The following is a 20,599-nucleotide window of genomic DNA, read 5'->3' as shown; positions in this document are numbered from 1 at the left end:
CATTGAACAGGCTTGTCTCAACTCATAAACGTCACCTGCATATGATTAATCGCACTATGAGAGAAAGATCGGATGCTGCAGGAGACTGTACCAGCGCAAAGATTCATCTTTAGGGATAGATTAAAAATAGGAGAGGAGGAAACTAGCTGGCTCGCTCTCTGTGGCTCTGCGTTGGCTTCGACATATTTCTCCTTGAACAGATCTGTGAGATTACTGCTTAAAATAAACTTTTAAAAAGTTTTAAAGCTAAACCGTTTCATTTCTGCACTGATACAAATAAAGTGAATGCTACTGAAGAAACGAATGTAATTCCTACACGAATAGTTAGCAGGCAAGAAAAAAACTAAACAAAAAACAAGTGAATATATTAGTACACAATATAAGCTTCTAGAAATTAAAGGGTAAATATCAATGTTATAAAATTAACTAAACCTACTCAACTTTTCCGATACTGGTGTTCCCATCATACACTGGGGTTTAAATTAGGGATGCACCGAAATGAAATTCTTGGCCGAAGCCGAAACCGAATAATAATGAAATGCTTGGCCGAAGACCGAAGGCCGAATACCGAACGCGGTGTTTCGCATTTTTTCCATTTATTTGGCAATTTTTTTTTACCATTACAATAATTAAATAGTAAAAATTTCCTTTTTACTATTTTGTGTTGCTTTTCAGAGAAATAAATCAAATAACAAAAATACAATTTCAAAATATTTATTTAACACTGAATTTTTTTTAACATTCCAGCAGATATTATACAAACTAAGCACAACATAACTTAAAATAAATAATTACTAAAATAAAAAACATATTTTTATTTGGCCATCTTAGAAGCCCCCCTTCTTGAATAGCCTATGTTAGGCCTATAACTGACTGCTGAAAGAATGTAACTCTGTATGTCTACAACAACTAATGTGCATTGAATAGTGCAAAAAATGTGGATGAACCCACAACAAATAAATAACTGTCTTAGACATAAGCCTACTTAGCCTACTTCTTCAGGAAAAGTGGCAGGTTCTTCTTTATGAAAAGTAGCTTCTCTGCTTTCTCACATGAAAGTCGGTTCCTCTTCTCATCGATGACATGAGATGCAGCACTAAACAGTGCTTCCACACAGCTGACATGTTTGCTGCATAAAGCACGCAGCTCTCACTCTACGTGGGTTACTTTTTGATCGCGTCATTAAAAATGTCATTGTTCGGCCAAAATTATTCGGCCTTTTTACTTATTCGGCCGAATGCCGAAAGTGCTTTTTTTGGCTATTTTCGGCCGAATAATTTCGGTTGCCGAATATTCGGTGCATCCCTAGTTTAAATAATTACTAGGTTGGTTTTCCAGCTGTATTTACACGGTTTTATCATTGCTTTTGCCATTTTCATACTCAAAATGACACATTCATACTCAAGAATGATCCATTATGTTACCGTCACTGTGTATTGTGTAACAAGTATTATGTATCTCTGTGTTCAGGTGCCACTTTACTTCTATTATGTATAGTATCTACACAATATCGATTATATTATTTATTTAGATATTTCTAAGTAAAACATACACTTTGAAAGTGTGGGTTAATTCAATGTTACATTTTATCAGTAAATGTATTGCAAACTTCAACCAAATAGAAATTACTCAACCTTTTACTGGTCAAGTTAAAATGACTTATTTTCTTTGTTAATTCAACTTAGTTAAGTAGTGTTTACTTAAAGGTGCACTATGTAGTATTTTTGCAGTAAGCCACTAGGCCAGTGTTATATATTTTGTTCAGTTGAGTTCTTACAATATCTATTTGTAAATTGTAAGAACCTTTTTACATCATAACATCATTTTAAACACACTTAAATGTGTCTAATATGATAAACAGAGCTCCGTTCCCTCATATTCATGACCGGAAAAGCGGAAATGGCACCGGCGACTGTGTCCCTTCATAATAAAAGTCCCGCTGCTCGTGAGCCGTGTGTTTGTGTAACAATCGCTCCTGTGGCCATGCTCAGCTCCTCAACACTCTGTCCTGCTCTGCTTCACGCTACAGTTACGTTAATAATCAGATCCATGACCATGATTTCTGCCCGAGTCCAATCCCGATTCCTTCCCACCGGGTGTGAGGTGAAGACCACATGTCCCAAGATTCTTTGCTCAAACCTGCCGTCATCAAGGTACGCCTTTTTTTTAATGAATAGGCGCCCTCAGGGGAATGGAAAAATTACATAGTGCAGCTTTTATTCCATATGTGAAATTTTCTTTAAAAATATGCGTGCAAAACAAGCCAAAAAAAAAATGAAGTAAATCTTAATTATTGTTTTTTTTCAGTGTATGCCACAAATGCAATTACAAATATATAAAAGAATGGGTTTCCTCGTCAGTCATTGGTCAGGCCAAACGGATAGCTCCACGCCTCTGTCAGAGGGAGTTTGTTTTATGTCTATGTCATGTCTAACACACTCGTTTATTCTAACCCCAGGCCCTAATTGTTTTCCTTAAAGTCCATTTGTCTTTATTTCATAAAAAAAACATGTATTTTTTTCTTTTGCAATGTAAAATCAATAGTTGTAATGGATGGGAGGAATAGCTGAGGCCTGTGTTACTGTCAAGTGATTTTGATTAATACACTGCCTTTGTCTACTTCCCCTCAAGTGAAAGGTGTGTTTTAATCCAAAACTAAACCCCCTCAGCTCCTCCAGGTGTTACAGTCACTGCTGTAGCTCTCAAGAATCAGCAACCAGTGGCGGATCCAGCTTGTATGACAGCCTATAGGCAAACCCTCCACATCTTGTACTTCTGACACAGTGTCCTGACCAGACGCAATTCAATATTATTACAACGACAAGCAATTTCTCTGTCTACTCCAGACACGACCCAATAGACCTTTATCACACTTCTTATTTCCGGTAAGCGAAGCAGTGTATCGCCACTTCCGGTCTCATCACAACGCAATCAAAACTAATGTCTGAATCCTCTCGCCGGGCGATCCGCTGCTCTAATTCTGACCCATACCTCAGCTTTCACCATTTCCTCACGACACAACAAGAATCGAGGAAAGCATGGGTGAGACTGATATGGCGGGATGAAGGTCCTTCTTCTAAAATAACACGTGGGAGTATGTTCACCTGTAGTTCGAATCAGATGATGTTTCCATCTCATATCTTCAACCTGCTGAAATATTCCCTTCCGAATGTGCAATCTGAATAATAAATACATGTATTTCCCAACTAACCCACCGCAGTCCAGCGCTCGTCTTCTCATTAACAGTGTTTTCTCTTACTGATCATATTTCATACCTGTTGAGTTTACATTGAATTTGACTGATAAACACTCTTATGAAAATTAACCACGATTTTAGTATAGTAAAAAGTGTAGTAACCAAGTTTCATTCATACCATATTACCACAGTTTTCATCTGTCTCTGAAATGTCCGTATTATGAAATCATCCTCCAGATGCTAATTTTAAAAGGGTATTTGTTCATTTTGGAGTAACAGCACACTGAAAATATACATAACCGGAAGAATCGGTCACACTATGACTGCTTCAATCCCCACTTCCGGTATTCAATTGTGCTGAGATAAAGCTCTATGGTCGTTCTATATCATTCAAAAAAAAATCACAGCCAATTAGTCTCTCCGACAGCAAGTGACACACAAACCCTTCTCCCCTCACGCACTCGCTTCATTTGCTCCGGATGAATATTGTTGTTGTTACAGCTCTTGAATGTTGGCGTGGGACTATGCATAATTTTACTCATTCCTGCAGATTTTGTTCTCACACCCAAAGTGCACGCATATAAAGCCGCCTCTCAGTAGTAAATAGTTATTTTTTGCTGCAAAATAATGTCAAAATGCCAGTCTTGTTGAGCATTCACGTAAACACAGTCAGTTCTGTTTTAAGTGAGCGTAAACAGTTGAGAAAGAAAAAGCATGTGTAATACTATAATAGATCCGTGAGTCAGCTCTTAAAGTGACAGCAGCCTAATAATCCTGCTAGCAAAATATGAGTTTTGCCAGCAGGATTGAGTATATATAGTATATAGTATAGTATAGTATATAGTATATATACTATACTAGTATATATACTAGTATATATAGTATATAGTATATATAGTATAGTATATAGGCTGCTGTCCCTTTAAGAGCTGACTTATATTGTGTATGTGTATATATATACACGCACAAGCCACAGTGACTGGTGAGCAAAAAAGTAAGTGTCAAGCCCTAAATTCAGTACAACTTTTAGATTTTTAGACAGTACAACCATAGAAATTGCAATAACACAATTATCTTGAAATCTTTTGGCCACTATAATCACATAGTGAACATTCAATATTGTGACAGTCCTGACTGATGTGACACCACTGAATGTTACCGTGTTCAGATGTGATCCTTGATTTCCAGAGCTCATTCTTTGTCTCGCACTGGACAATGCAACACCTAAAGAGAATACTGTGGGGACACATCCTCCTGGTTTTAAAATACAAATGAATAAATCCAAAGACAAACAGCCATGATAAATGCAGTTATTTTTTTCAATTAATGTGAAAAATGGCCGGTGACCCCTCATGACCAGAGAAAAGTCTAGCGACACTAGCAAACCTCCAAAAGTTCTCCATTATTATAATTGCTATTTTGTTTATGCCCCTGTTTTGTGACACGCATGGCTAACTTCCAATTGATGCCGCTTCAGCCCACTCCGTCTACGTCTGATGAATGCTTTATTGCCGAGGAGTCACTTACTGACAACGGTGAGCAAGATACACTGAGAGATACAATCAAGAAACACTGAAACATGACAATAGTGCTACTAAATCACTCCAAATGCTCTCGGCAGTATAGCCGGCCAAGCTGAATTGTGAAAGCAACAGTGAAGGAAGTTTGGCATAGAAATCTGCTTCTATACTGGAGTTTATTAGCTCTGGGAACCAAAATGGAAACACGACCCCTCTGCACATCATCACAGTGACTGTGTTTTTCTAGGGAAGCAGCGGGAACCAATTCCAATACCAAATCAAGTGATATATTGGTCGTGAGAGATAGCAGTGGTCATACTGGAGTAAACTGATGAAAACTCATGCCATCACTTACTCAGCTTCATGTCAATCTGTATGACTTTCATAGAAAATTATGCGTATATTGTGCTTTTTTTTTATTGTGGCGGCCTCAAACTGTGTCCTAGCCAAACACAATGCAATAAGATTCCAGTGTCCACACCAGACACGCTGTGACTACAAGACAAAATCATTTAAAAATAATAGCCAGCCAGAAGAGCGTGTGGGTGGAGTCTCTCAGCAAGAGCAATGCTCTCACTACCAATTCAATCAAACATCACAGCCAATCAGAAGAGCGTGTGGGCGGAGTCTCTCTGCAAATGCAATGCTCTTACAACCAAATCAATCAAACATCACAGCCAATCAGAAGAGTGTGTGGGTGGAGTCTCTCTGCAAGAGCAATGCTCTCACAACCAAATCAATCAAACATCACAGCCAATCAGAAGAGCGTGTGGGCGGAGTCTCTCTGCAAGAGCAATGCTCTCACAACCAAATCAATCAAACATCACAGCCAATCAGAAGAGCGTGTGGGCGGAGTCTCTCTGCAAGAGCAATGCTCTCACAACCAAATCAATCAAACATCACAGCCAATCAGAAGAAGAGCATGGATAAGCACATAATCAAATTAATTATACCATTTTAAAGTTATAAAAAAAACATACTAAGTGACTGAAACAATCTTTGTCATGAAATACACCTGTTTGCTCACACTTGTTTCCTAATTTATTTTCAAGGTCTGCAATGTTCCAGATGGTTGTTTAGGATAAAAACAGTAACAGTTTAGGGTCCAATTCTCACTATGAACTAGTTGCTTATTGACATGCATATTCTAGGATATTGGCTGTTTATTAGTACTTATAAAGCACATATCAATGCCTTATTCTGCATGATCATAATCTACATCCTTTAATCCTACCAATACCTTAATTTAACAACCACCTTACTAACTATTAATAAACAGTAAATAGGAATTTATTTAGGCAAAAGTCGTTTTGATAATAACGTGATAACGTGCTTAGTCGTTAGATAATAGTGAGAACTGGACCATAATCTGAAGTTGTTTGGCTTAATTTACTTGCATTATATTAAAAAATGAATGGCCTGTATATTCTTCAAAAATGCATCTTTTGTTTTCCAAAGAACAACAAACAATTCCTTGAGGTTGAGTAAATAATTATTAATAATTATGCATTTCATATTTTTCTGTGAACTGTCCCTTTAAACCACTCATTGCATGTTTGAACCCCTCTGATTTATCCTCCGTAAAAGCAGGTTCATCATTTCTGTCATCGTGCTGACAGTCAAAGTGAACACGTCAGCATAATTTTTCTTTAGAATCAGCAATATGTCCATGAGGCATGCCATTTGGTAGTGAATCAAGAGAATAAAGGTTTAAATGAATGAAAACAGCTGACAACGTACCAACACACCTTGGCAGAGGTGCGCTCCACATGCGCCGACCCCCTCCCAGGCAAATGATCTCTGGCGCTCCCTCCAGGCGGTAGCCCATATTACAGGAGAAGGTGAGAGTATCTCCGATTCCAAAGCTGTAACCGTTACGCCGCCCAAAATCTGGCACTCCTGGATCCTCACATGGCTCCAGGTTATATTCTGAGAGAAACAGAATTGGACAGAATTTGTCTATTAGAAGTTTATCTATTAGGAGTAAACATAAAGAACTTGAAACATGTCAATAGTTTTTTTTTAAGGTGATGTTACATTGTACTCTCTCTGATAAGTATTGAGTATTATTAATGAACTACATGTACTTACTAAAGAGTTACAGTTAGGGTTTGGTTTAGGGTTAGTTATGCATAATCTACTGTTATTACTATAGTAAGTACATGTACTAACGTGCAATCAAGTGTTACAATTTTTTCTTTTCTTGTTTATATTTTAATTATACACTCTTAAAAATAAATGTTCTTAAATGGTTCTTTGGCAGGGTGTATGGTTCCATGAAGAACCTTTAATATACAAATAAACTTTCCATTGCACAAAAGGTTCTTTTTAGTGCAAAAAGGTTCTTTAGACTATAAAATGGTTAGAAAAAAATGGTTCCTTAAAGAACCTTTCACAAAATGGTTCTTTGGGGAAACAAAAATGGTTCTTCTATGGCATCATTATGAAACACCATTTTTGCTCCTTCCTGACTCCTTTATTTTTAAGGGTGTAGCCCTTTAAAAAAAACATCTTATTTTTATTTTATTAGAGTTTAACAAAAATATGAAAATATTCTGACAAAATATAAGATGGCAGCTATTAAAAAATATTTCTGTTCATTAAAATAAAGCTAAAATAAAAAAATAAATATTAGTTAAAAACTAAAACTAAACAAAAATAAGATATGTTGAAATTGACAATAAACTGAAATATCTAAAACACTACAATTATTAACTTAAAATAAAATGAAAATAAATAAATTAAACCTAAATAGCAAAATAAAAAAGCACTTAATAGTAACATAAATGTAACTAAAATCAACATGAAATAATAATATATAATAATCTAATAATAAAACTAAAAACAACACACAATCACAATAACTCTATACTGTAATATGGCTCGATACTGTCCCTGTTCTCCAGGACCTCCTCACCTGAAAATGTGATGTTGAAACCTTCATAGGAGATGGAGAAGTCCGATATGAAGCGGAGCTGGGCCTTGAAGTTCCCATAGAGACCTGCATTGATGGTCGAGGGCAGTTCTGCGCCTGTGAGGCGGGCGAGCGGCTGAACAAAACTCCCATTCTCAGTGATGAGCAGATAGTCATGATGATCCTCCAGGTGGAAGGTGTTAAATGTGAACTGAACGCCTGTTGAGGAAAACAAAACCAACGCACAAGTTCAAGTTTCTGGTCAACTTCTGACTGTCCGATGGAGCTTGGAGTAGGAAGAAAAACGGACAAAAATGATCCTGCATTTGGGGTCAAGCACATCATAAAAGCCAAGAGGGTCACATTAACCATATCACCCCAAGAAGTGAGGCCCATTCATTAAAAGGTTTTTCTCAGGCCCTGTGAATTTAAGGGCAACACCCCTTGACTGAGGTCACGTACTGTAGAACAAAGACAATTTTGATACTGACCCTTTTTTTGCCTTTGTGTCAGAAAGAGAAAAGTGTATTTTTAGTTCCAACTGATCTGTCCACTAAACATAATGGCCTTCAGAATTGATATGCATTAGTAGCCATGGGAAATTAAAATTCAGAGGAACTTTCATTATTCCGAACTCAAAGGTTGTATAATGATATCTGGGAGCAGGGCATGGACAAGTACCTAACTCTGTATTCATGACAGTTCGTCCCTGCTTTAGCTAGACTATGTGATGGACTCTCTGAGCTTGCTTTTCACCCTGTGATTATCAGTTCGTACTGCTGCACATTAGTCTGCAGTATCTGCAGTGTATGTTTACATAAGTCGTTGACAATGATATAGGCAAGATATATCGATTGTTGTTTTACCTTTGCCATGGCTGACCTCTACAGTCCAGGTGCAGTTCAGAGAGCTGGGATAGACCTCAGGGTATCCAGGGGAAAGGATGGTGCCTCCCGGTCCACGGACATCACCTCCACAGAGAGCTGGAGGACAGAGGGAGTAAAGTACTTTCACTTAAACTCAACAGATGCAAATGGAACGACACAACCATAAAGGACTTGACTCTTCAATCAGCTCATATACAGGGCTTATCAGCTGATATGTCAAAGATGAATTGACATCTGTAACTTAGTTCCTAGTGACTGGAACTCCTAATCACCTGCACATACTGAGAAGTTTGGGGTCAATACGAAATAAATTAATACTTTTATTTAAATTACGCTGTAACGGCATAAAAAAGAAAAAAAAGATATTTGCAACTTTTATCTCACAATTCTGACTTTTTTTCCTTGCAATTGCAGGTTTACATCTATAAACTTATATATAAACTTGCAATTGCAAGTTATGAAGTCAGAATTCCGAGTTTATAAAAGAACTGCGAGATAAAAAGTCACAATTACCTTTTTTATTTTATTTTTTATTCAGTGGCAGAAAGACAGCCTTTATAAGGTTACTCAATATTTCTATTTCAAATGAATGCTGGTCTTTTGTTTGTGCTCCTTAAACAATCATAAAAAATGTATCATGTTTCCACAAAAGCAGCTGTTTGCAATATGTATAATAATAAGAAATGTTTCTCGAGCAGCAAAATGTCAGGGTCAGAGTCTGTTTCTATTTCGCTCTGGTCTGTTAGTTGTCACATGTTCTTCTCAGCTCCCTGTGTTCATAGTTGTGATCACACCGTATCCTAATTACTGTAATTATGAGATTCCAACTTGTAAAAAGCGTTCACATCCTTAGTAGAACTTATAATTACAGTAATTTAGAATTTTCTGAGAGCTCATACTTGTACCACCTGACCGCTGCAGATTCATTTAGGCATTGGCAGTGTTGCAATAGAAGTGCATAAGTCAACTGCTTCAAGAAGAACGTCACGTGTTGTCATTATGACATGGTGTGAACACAGCACATTTGGTCATTTGTTGTCATGGTTACTAATTCATTTGTGTACCTGTTTCTTATTCAGTTTATTTTCTCCGTTGTATATAAGTCCCCAGTTTAATTCTACTTCCTGTCCATTATTGTCTCTGTGCATAGGCCAAAGCTGTTACGTTTGTTTCCTTCTGCGACTCCTGCATTATCTTTTTTTGTGCTTTTGTGTATAAATGAAGTTTTACAGTCTCTTCTTTCTTTGCCTGACCAGTCGTTACACAAATCATCATATTAGACTGATTTCTAAAGAATCATGTGATACTAAAGACTGGAGTAATGATGCTGAAATTTCAGCTTGATTTCACAGAAATAAATACATTTTTAAATACATGAAGATAGAAAACAGTCATTTTAAATAGTAATACTATTTCAAAGTTTTAGTTTTTTATTGATGATGAGCATAAGAAAGAGCATAAGATTTGTTCACATTAAAAAAGCAAATGTGTGAGCGCGCGGGGTCCAAAATTCTGAGACCAAAGTTTTCTACTGTAGTACAAATTCAGTTCTTTCCATTATAAATTAGATAATTAGGATTTGAGTGAAAAAAACTGTTGTAAATGTATCAAAAAATGTAATTTGGACTTGGGTGAATGGGAGTCAAAACACTTTTTTAGATCTCTATTCAATATACTGTATAGTTTTTATAAAGCTAAAATGCCTCGCATAACCATCCATCCATCCATCCGTCCGTCCATCCGTCCGTCCATCCATCCGTCCGTCCATCCATCCATCCGTCCGTCCATCCATCCGTCCGTCTATCCATCCATCCATCAAATGCACTCTTATTGGTCAAAAACTTTACCTTCCCTTACCTCATGCTCTATTTGGATCAGTGTCCATGCACTTCTTACTCAAACCCTACACTGAGTGGAGGAAGCATCTACAGTATCTACAGACCCTGTTTACCTCCGACAGCAGTGCGGGCAGGTGCATGCCTGTAATGTATGCTGCATTTAGAGCCCATGGAAGTGAGATGACTGCGCAGTAAAAAGTGCCCCTGGATGTCTAATCTGGTGAGCGCATCAGTTCCTATCAGCTAAAGCAGCCTTCACAGCAAATTGCCTCTCAGAGTCCTCCTCAGCGACGGGCTAATGGCCTTGCATTGAATCACATTGTTTCAGTTTAGCTTAGAGAAGGGAAAGCGAAAGCATGTAATCAAATAGCCAAAGGACAGGCGGCCTAAGAAGCTCTGACAGGGCAAGACATAGGTAACGTCTTTCATGCAGCGTTCAGTGGTTGGTTTCATTTCCAGCACAAGTCTGCTGTTTAGCACTGTCCTGCTTTGGTAATACAGTCTATTAAGCCTTCTTTGTCACTGACTCTGAACCTTTCATTCAAGATGTAAATTGACATGTCACCTTTTTCCTTTACGAACAGTTTTATTGATCAGTAAAGCAACAATATATTTTTTTTTTTACTACAAATGTCTCAGGAGACCAACCGTCACAGGTGGGTAGTGGGTGGCTCCACCAGTGGTTCTTTTCACAAACCAATGGCTCTTCGTGGCTGAGGCGATAGCCTGAGTCGCAGCCGAAAGACACGGTGGAGCCGATGGAGAAGTCCTGACCGTAACGAAGACCGTTGACTGGAATCCCTGGATCCAGACAGGAGTAGGCATCTACTGTAACACCTAGGAATAGTCAGACATATGAAGTTAACAAAACTATTTTAAGAGCATTTGAATAAATTTTCAACCCTATAATATTACTCTTTAATAACAAGGGGATTTATTTATGTTAAAATACATTCTGTTAACCCAGTTTACTGTTCATTGACTACTATTAGTATGCCATTCATGGGTTTATCTCCTTCAAAAGTGTAAGCATTGAGCCCCCCAGACACCATCAAAACCATCTTCCACCATCGTGCGTGGCTACTGTAGCAGACTGAGAGCTTTGGGTGTGGCTACTGTAGCAGACTGAGAGATTTGGGTGTGGCTACTGTAGCAGACTGAGAGCTTTGGGTGTGGCTACTGTAGCAGACTGAGAGCTTTGGGCGTGGCTACTGTAGCAGACTGAGAGCTTTGGGTGTGGCTACTGTAGCAGACTGAGAGATTTGGGTGTGGCTACTGTAGCAGACTGAGAGCTTTGGGTGTGGCTACTGTAGCAGACTGAGAGATTTGGGTGTGGCTACTGTAGCAGACTGAGAGCTTTGGGTGTGGCTACTGTAGCAGACTGAGAGCTTTGGGCGTGGCTACTGTAGCAGACTGAGAGCTTTGGGCGTGGCTACTGTAGCAGACTGAGAGCTTTGGGCGTGGCTACTGTAGCAGACTGAGAGCTTTGGGTGTGGCTACTGTAGCAGACTGAGAGCTTTGGGTGTGGCTACTGTAGCAGACTGAGAGCTTTGGGTGTGGCTACTGTAGCAGACTGAGAGCTTTGGGTGTGGCTACTGTAGCAGACTGAGAGCTTTGGGTGTGGCTACTGTAGCAGACTGAGAGCTTTGGGTGTGGCTACTGTAGCAGACTGAGAGCTTTGGGTGTGGCTACTGTAGCAGACTGAGAGATTTGGGTATGGCTACTGTAGCAGACTGAGAGCTTTGGGTGTGGCTACTGTAGCAGACTGAGAGCTTTGGGCGTGGCTACTGTAGCAGACTGAGAGCTTTGGGCGTGGCTACTGTAGCAGACTGAGAGATTTGGGTGTGGCTACTGTAGCAGACTGAGAGCTTTGGGTGTGGCTACTGTAGCAGACTGAGAGCTTTGGGTGTGGCTACTGTAGCAGACTGAGAGCTTTGGGTGTGGCTACTGTAGCAGACTGAGAGATTTGGGTGTGGCTACTGTAGCAGACTGAGAGCTTTGGGTGTGGCTACTGTAGCAGACTGAGAGCTTTGGGTGTGGCTACTGTAGCAGACTGAGAGCTTTGGGTGTGGCTACTGTAGCAGACTTAGAGATTTGGGTGTGGCTACTGTAGCAGACTGAGAGCTTTGGGTGTGGCTACTGTAGCAGACTGAGAGCTTTGGGTGTGGCTACTGTAGCAGACTGAGAGCTTTGGGTGTGGCTACTGTAGCAGACTTAGAGATTTGGGTGTGGCTACTGTAGCAGACTGAGAGCTTTGGGTGTGGCTACTGTAGCAGACTGAGAGCTTTGGGTGTGGCTACTGTAGCAGACTGAGAGCTTTGGGCGTGGCTACTGTAGCAGACTGAGAGCTTTGGGCGTGGCTACTGTAGCAGACTGAGAGCTTTGGGCGTGGCTACTGTAGCAGACTGAGAGCTTTGGGTGTGGCTACTGTAGCAGATGGAGAGTTTGGGGTGTGGCTACTGAGAAGATGGCGAGTTTGGGGCGTGGCTACTGTAGCAGAGGGAGAGTATGGGGCGTGGTTAATGTAGCAGATGGAGAGTTTGGGGCGTGGCTACTGTAGCAGATGGAGAGTTTGGGGCGTGGCTATTTTAGCAGGTGGTGCCAGAAGGTGTTTAGCTAATGTGGGACCATGACTGACAGGTTACATGGAAAAAGACATTCAGCTTCCGGTACAGGAGTGCAAGATTTTCACCAAAATTTGCTGCATTTAGACCTTCAAAGATTAAACAGGTCATGAACACATCAAAGCAAACGGGGTAATGCGCTAAAACATGCTATAATGGGCGCTTCGATACCATATATCATCATCATGCAGCCGTTCAGAAAGACAAATGTAGCAATTTATAATGTTATGTTGCGATGTATAATGTTTATAATGCTTTGTTTATAAAACACATGCTTTGCTCTAGAAAGAGTGTTGGCTACTCTTACTCATGACACAGACACATAGCAACACAACTAAGTAATATGTTGGACAGTTTATTGAAAGTCTGCAACTTTTTACCTGTTGAGATATGCCCTCAATATAACAGCCATGAGTTGTGTTTGTGATTTCTGAGTTGGGGACGGACTGATGGTAGTTTGAAAATATACTTTATTTTTGTAATCCTTCTAGGTTTCACTAGTCTCGCAGAAACTACATACTTCACTTTTAACTTCCAAATGGTAAATTCTGAAACTGTGGAAAGTTTACAGCACACTTACTTTCATATAGGATCTTAAAGCCACTGTTTGAGCGGCTGTTGTCAGTGGTGAAAAGCATATACAGGTGGTTGGCGCTGCTGAATAGGAACTGAGGCACCTGGGTGCCGTTGAACGAGCCAATCAGGGGAGAGAGAAGATTGGGTCCATCGTGAAGCTCCAGCAAATCGCAATTCAACTCTGTCTGAAATCTGGACGGAGAAATAGAGAATAATTAAGTGAATTTGCAGACAATGATACAACTGTACATGTTTGTACACTACTGTTCAAAAGTTGTGTTTTTGAGAGACGTCTCCCTAGTGAAACAAAACTAGTTCATACTTATTTTATACTAAGTATACTACAAATCCATATCTACTGACATATTGCTTGAGACTTACTGATATAAATATTATAATTCAACTTTATTTGGAGTACTTCTTATTACACAAGGCACAATTTTTTTTTTAAATTTAAACAAAAATGTATTTAACTACACTATTTCTTAAGGACAGAATGATCTCTGTATAATATCAGTCTTTAAATGCAAAATACTTAAAGCGTACATAAAGTATACTTGCAATAGTTCCATTTTAACACAATTTAATATGCTTATATATAATTATATCTTCAGTTGAACTTCAGCACTATTTCCGGATAATTAAAGCGCATTAAGTACAAAATTAGTTGCTTCAATTTAGCAGACCAATTTACTATAGCAAAAGAAAACAAAACAATTGCTGGGTATTTATATTAAGTGCATATGTAAACACATTTGTAGTATACTTAGCATAAAATAAATGTATTTCAAATAATTTTTAAAATATATATTTTTTACTAGGGTCATCTTCTCACCAACACACAGAGGAAAAGGGTGTCAAAACTGTACCTTTACTAGTACAACAGCTCGTCACTGGGGAAGTACCATTAAAAGGAAATATTTGTATGTTTTTTACTAGCCTGGAGGGCAGCCGAACTCAGCTCCGCCCACAGCATTTGAGCTCGGGCAGTTCGGTCTGGACTCGATCCATAGAGGAATAATTATACCTGAACAGAAACTGTTCGGGCCAATGAAATCATCAGGACGGGGTTTAGACGATGACGGACAGATGATAAACAGTAACGTAATCAAGTCATCAAAGGCGCAATTTTATTTATATTTGAAAAAAACAAAAAAGATATTAGTTCAAATCCTAAACGGAGAGCTTGTTTGTATCTGCATTCACCTTCACTATTTCTCTCTGAAATGATGATCATGTTGGTAAGTAACTGTGTATCCTTAAATTCATTTTTTACAACACCGACAAAGATCGTTTATTCCAGCGCGCTTACAGACAGGGTTGCCAAGTTTGGGCGTTTGGGGGGTAAAATGTGTGTTATTTTGGCAAGGTTGCCAGCTAAAATTTGGATTCCTGGGTCTATATATCCCATAATTGAGGTCGCTTCAACCTGCGCACATGGAAAACAACCGGCGGAAAAAAACAAATTTGGCAACACAGTGCAGTTGAGCTCTGTTGACATTTGACAACTAACGTTATGCGTTGCTTCGTTGCTCTGATTGGTTGTAGGTCTGTCCAATTGAGGTCTTTCCTGGTTCGGTTGAAACACGCCCCATAATCACAGCCCAATGGAGCCGTTTCTGACTCATATTCTGACTAGAATTGAGGATGACCACGTCAGGCTAGTATATTTAAACCCTAAAGTACAAAGATGTACCTTAAGGTGCTACTATGAACCTTTTTGTGGTACAAAAGAGTTATTTTAAGGGTACGTCCCCAGTGATAAGCTGTTGTACCACTAAAGGTACCATTTTGACACCCTCTGTTACTCTGTGATGCAAAAAAGATGCAATTATTTGATACAGTAAAAACAGTAATAGTGTGAAATATTATCATAATTTAAAACAACTGTTTTCTATTTTGATACATTTTAAAATGTACTTTATTTCTTTGAATTTCCAGCATCATTACCCCAGTCTGTAGTGTCGAATGATCCTTCAGAAATAGTTCCAATATAATGATTTGCTGCTGATTTTTTTTAAATTATATACTGCATAATATTATTGTATAAACCATGATGCATCTCTTTTTTTAAGGATGAATAGAGTTCTAAAGAACAGAATATATTTTAAATTGAATCTTTTGTTACATTGTAAATGTCTTTACTGCCACTTATGATCAACTGAGGGCATCCCTTTCTGATAAAAAAATGTTTCCTCAGAATTTTCACTGAATCTGAATGTACCAAAGCAAAAATATCTATTTAAATGAAAAAAAGCATACTTCTCAAATGTGATTTTGATGGAGCGCCCCGGTTCAGCCTCTATGACCCACTCACAGTTGAGTGAGTCTTTGTAGTAACCGGGCCACCCAGGAGATAAAATAACTCCACTAGGAGCTGAGAAGTGCCCTCCGCAGGGAGCTGTAGAAAGAACAGAATTACATTTTAGTTCACTCTCATAAAGACACTTAGCCCTTTACAACCTTCTTTTTTTTATTTTAAAAATATATATGTATATTATCTATGATCACATGTACATAGGCGCCGATTTATGTTTTCCTCCGTGGGTGCTCATTGGCACACGCGGCCTTTAAAAAAAGACGTAAAAAAATTGGTCAAACATTTTTTTGCATTTCAGAGCCTTAGGAAATGGACAGCGGTCGACACGAACACACACACCTATTTAATTGATAATAAAGCCGTAAAGTAGCATCTCTTTCAAATCAGGACAGCGCCAATTCTCACAAATACAGACAAATATATCATGTAATCATGCACAAAACTTGACCATCTCTGAGGAAAGCTAGGTGAGATTTTGATACAGCTAGAGAGAAGACATTGATGACATGCCTTTATTTGTCAAAAAAGGAGAATACGTATCTCTACAGGAACTTATTGGCCTTTTTAGCACACAAACATTGAACTGAAGAATTAACTTGCATTTATCAAGCTGCCAACATCAGTGTAGGTTTGCCTTGTTATACTCGCGTCCTGTTATACGCGTCCGCACGAGCGCGAGGGTGCACGCTGCAAAAACGCGGAGTGCGCGAGACCCCGTTTCGCTTGGCGGTGTGCCCGTCAAATCTTTTAACTTTACCTGCGGCTCCGCAACCGAAGAAGCACGAGATCCAGACGAATCTGGCCGAGCCTGACGTCTCATCACGGCACACACCCAGTCTGCGCGTCGAGTTTAAACATCTCCCCAAACGGACGAGGCGCGCGCTCCGTCAGCGAGAGAAACATCGGAAACAAACAAGCATGCAAATGGAAATTATCGCGGCCGGAAAAATTATCGAGCTCATTATTTTATTATCATTGACTATCGCGACAGTTATTATACTTTTTGGGGTTTTTTGGCCGATGGCCCTCGGTTGGACGGCCGTTCTGGACTTTTCCAGAACGCACAGATTGCCAATCCGTCCCTGACTGGCAGTCTGGCACACGTGGGTGCTCGATATTTTCCGTGGGTGCTCGAGCCCCGGAGCACCCACAGTATCGGCGCCTATGCACATGTATCAGTAATAGTGATGTCATGATACTGGAAATATAGTAAACAGACAAATGAAATAAACATGGTTTATTCAGGTTTTCAGGTGAGTTTTTTTAAGGTGAGAAAAACAGCCTTTTCAGGTAGGAATTACTAGACATTAATCAAATGTAAAAGAACATTAGATAGTCTTTATTGTAAAAATTGAAACACAGATGAATGCTTACAATTAAGTTACAAAAGTTCTTCAGTCAAGAGCAGCGAGTGATTCTTTCTTTGTCTTTTATTCTTTGATTAACATGATTAGCAGGAATATTACGCTGTACTTTAAGAACGTATCCCCGGATCCAATATACTGATACACAAAACTTTTTTTATATATTCAAAACTGACTGTATTTACCTGAATACTCACCTAGATTTGGCATATACAATGTACAATTGTTCTTCTATAGTATCACACTGAACTGACAGACAGCTTCAGTGATTATTAAAGGAGCATTTTTACTATTTTCTGTGCAACAAAATTTGAAAAGTTTATTTTTCATGAGATTTTGAGACTTCCTATTTTTTTCATATATTAGGAAAGGGAAGTGAAAACGGCTAATAAGTCAAATAAGTGTTAGCTTTCCTACAGGTTTAAGCTTTTAGTTTTACAAATCATCACACACCCAAAAAAAACAAAAACATTAACATTGGATAATATTTAGAGCTCTGAAGTGTACAGTACTTGAAAACCTTCAAGTGCTTGAATTTGGCTTTCAAAAGGTTGTACGAACCCTGAGATGAATAGATTTTTTTTATTTTTTATTTAGTTCTTTTTGGTCAACAATCAAAATTCCAGTTGAAATCATTTTACACAAAATAGCACTAGTCATATGGGTACATACATACAATACTGTATATGCATGCACACATACATAACCATAAAATAAATACATTTTTTTTTTTTTAAACAAAATAAAAAATAAAATAAAGTTTACACTCTTATTGACCAAAGGTGTAGGCTGAAGCTAAAGCTTATTATGCCTACCCTTAACTCCACACAAGCTGCACTAATTGACATTAATTTAATACATCAAATAGAAGATATTCTCAATGTGTGTTTGGAAGAACATACATCGTTATTATTATATTTTCATATTTATTATTATTATTATTACCATTATCATTTCCATTACCACTACCATCAGTCATCATTGCCATCATCATTTGTTATATTTTTTCATAACTAGTCCTTTATAAATTATTTTAAACTGTATTAATGAATTAGCCTTTTTTAATTCATCAGGGAAGCTATTCCACACCTGAACACCTTTATTTGATGGGCAGTTTCTTCTTAAATTGGTTCTACAATATGGTATATCAAACACATATGTCCCTCTAAGAGCATAATTACTGTCTCTCAAATTAAACATAGCTTGCAAGGACTGTGGGAGTAAGTGTTGCCTTGCCTTAAACACCAATATATAGTATACAAATCTACCATATCATAGAATTTTAATGTTTTCAGCTCAGTAAACAAAGAATTTGTTGGGGTATTATATGGAGAATGTGTGATTATTCTTATGGCCTTTTTTTGTAATAGAAAAACCGGAGTAGTTGTAGATGTATATGTATTTCCCCAGATTTCTATTCCATATATTAAATATGGAGTGATTAGAGTACTGTACAATATATATAATGCACTTTTATTCAAAATATATTGCAATTTATATAAAATTGCAATTGTTTTTGATATTTTCTTTTGAACATTTTGTATATGATATGTCCATGCCATTTTATGATCTATAATCACTCCTAAAAACTTAATGTAATAAAATTGATAATAATATATTAGAAAGAGTTAAAGTTTAATATCATTAACATATACATGAATAATGTATAAAATAAAATAAAACTAAACAAAACAAAAACCTTTGACTATTTCTCCCACAATCCAATGTGGTGTCATACAGTACATCATGGTGAATGTTGGTGATTTGTGACTGAAACCCCTGACCTTCGCTTATGTCTCAATTTTTCTCCTGGTCTCCACGTCAGCTCTGTTTAATCTGATATCTGTGGTTTATAACAGAGAATCCTGTGCCGAACGCTTCCACTAGATCTCGCAGTATTGATAGTATTAATTCTGTGGTGAATTCAAACGCTTTTGGATCTCCCGGATCCGAATCTCCCAGCACCGTGTAGTAACAGTGTCGTGTGATAGAGATCGGCCCGTGTATTGGCTCGCGCTGGGCTGTCTATTATTGCTCTGAGCTGATAAACGGTCCATCCAGCTCAAACGAGGAGCACGGTTTCGTTCCGCTTGCCATCTGATGTTTCTCACGTTACACAAATGGCAGTTCTTATCAGTTGGGCACCATGGTGGTCCCACCAGTGGCACCTCTAACAAAATTTAGTCGCACCAGCAGGAAAAAAGGTCACAAAATGCCACCATTTGGTCGAAGTCTGGAGCCCTGTATTTACAATCCCCCAAAACCTACAGTAAGGTGTTACAATGGCCAGTGGGTGACACCGTTAGTCTGTCACTCCATTCCTCTGAACATATGAATAGTATTACAGCGTAATTAGAAACATGCTGAGCGAAATACAAGAGATTGACAAGGATTTTAATGACAGATGACAGGCTGCTCACCCCCACATGCCCTCCGGTTTACATGCCCTATTAACCCTCGACTCTGTGACCCACAGGTGACTGTCTATTCCATTTAGAGTCACAGGGAAAACTAGGCACAACTGTGCACTTTTTCAGGGCTCTAGTCTTGTTCTGGTGGCAACTGGGACTGATAAATACCTTCACACTTTGGGATGGGGCCGCTCCACATCACCTTGCCACCGTTCAGCTCACAAGTGATGGTTTCTGCTCCCTGGGTCTTAATGAAGCCGTCCTCGCAGATGATCGAGATGGAGCTGCCCAGCTGGAAACTGTCGCCGAAACGTCTGGCGTTCAGGGGGATTCCTGGATCCGGACACTCGTTATGGCCAAATGCTGCAGGATTGAATGGCATTAGATAGTGCTCTGGAATTTGGAAATGTCATAAACAGGCTTTCACCGTAGTTTGTATTTATGACACCTCAATGCCACTAACAAAAATGTATCAATATAAAATGATGTTCTTAGGAAGCAGAGAAGTTTGAAAACCACTCCATCTCAAGTGATGCTCTTCAATGTAGCCTCCACTCAAAAGAAAGAGGATTTGTGGCACTTTGTAGGACAGGTTTCCACTCAAGGCTCTGTTTATCAGTTTTAGTGTTATTGACCTTCCAGCTGTTTTTATCATAACTCTATGAAGCATATATGGAGGCCCAAGGCGATTGGCCAAGAAAGCGGCTGTCCCCAGAGTCTGATGGATGTCTAGTGACAGGGACGGCCTACAAGAAGGACATGACGTTTGTCAGAATGAATACAGATTTAACGGTGCTCAATCACCGCCCTGACAGCTCTCCTAACAGACAAGTTAGGTGACAGTCTGGTAAAGATCTCGATATTAACGTTCAGCATTCACGACTACTGTAGAGCACCTAATATGCATGCAAACTGATGTCCACTCTGAGGACTTTGATGGATTATCCTG

General features: G+C 38.8%; 1 protein-coding gene across 3 annotated transcripts in view; it reads right to left on the bottom strand.

Annotated features, from left to right (window-relative positions):
• csmd3b (CUB and Sushi multiple domains 3b) overlaps positions 1–20,599 on the bottom strand; it is a 500,836-nt gene that overhangs the window by 213,187 nt on the left and 267,050 nt on the right. For all 3 annotated transcript variants that reach the window (XM_067425814.1, XM_067425815.1, XM_067425816.1), the window contains 7 exons: positions 19,819–20,013; positions 15,818–15,956; positions 13,560–13,747; positions 11,004–11,192; positions 8,497–8,613; positions 7,634–7,849; positions 6,457–6,645 (listed from right to left, as the gene is read on the bottom strand). In XM_067425814.1, coding sequence (XP_067281915.1) covers positions 6,457–6,645; positions 7,634–7,849; positions 8,497–8,613; positions 11,004–11,192; positions 13,560–13,747; positions 15,818–15,956; positions 19,819–20,013 — 1,233 coding nt within the window. The remainder of the gene's footprint in view (positions 1–6,456; positions 6,646–7,633; positions 7,850–8,496; positions 8,614–11,003; positions 11,193–13,559; positions 13,748–15,817; positions 15,957–19,818; positions 20,014–20,599) is intronic.

Source organism: Pseudorasbora parva, chromosome 19, assembly GCF_024679245.1.
Source record: "Pseudorasbora parva isolate DD20220531a chromosome 19, ASM2467924v1, whole genome shotgun sequence".
Lineage (NCBI taxonomy): Eukaryota > Metazoa > Chordata > Actinopteri > Cypriniformes > Gobionidae > Pseudorasbora > Pseudorasbora parva.
Note: the sequence above shows the minus strand (reverse complement) of the source record. Positions and strands in the feature narration are given on the sequence as shown.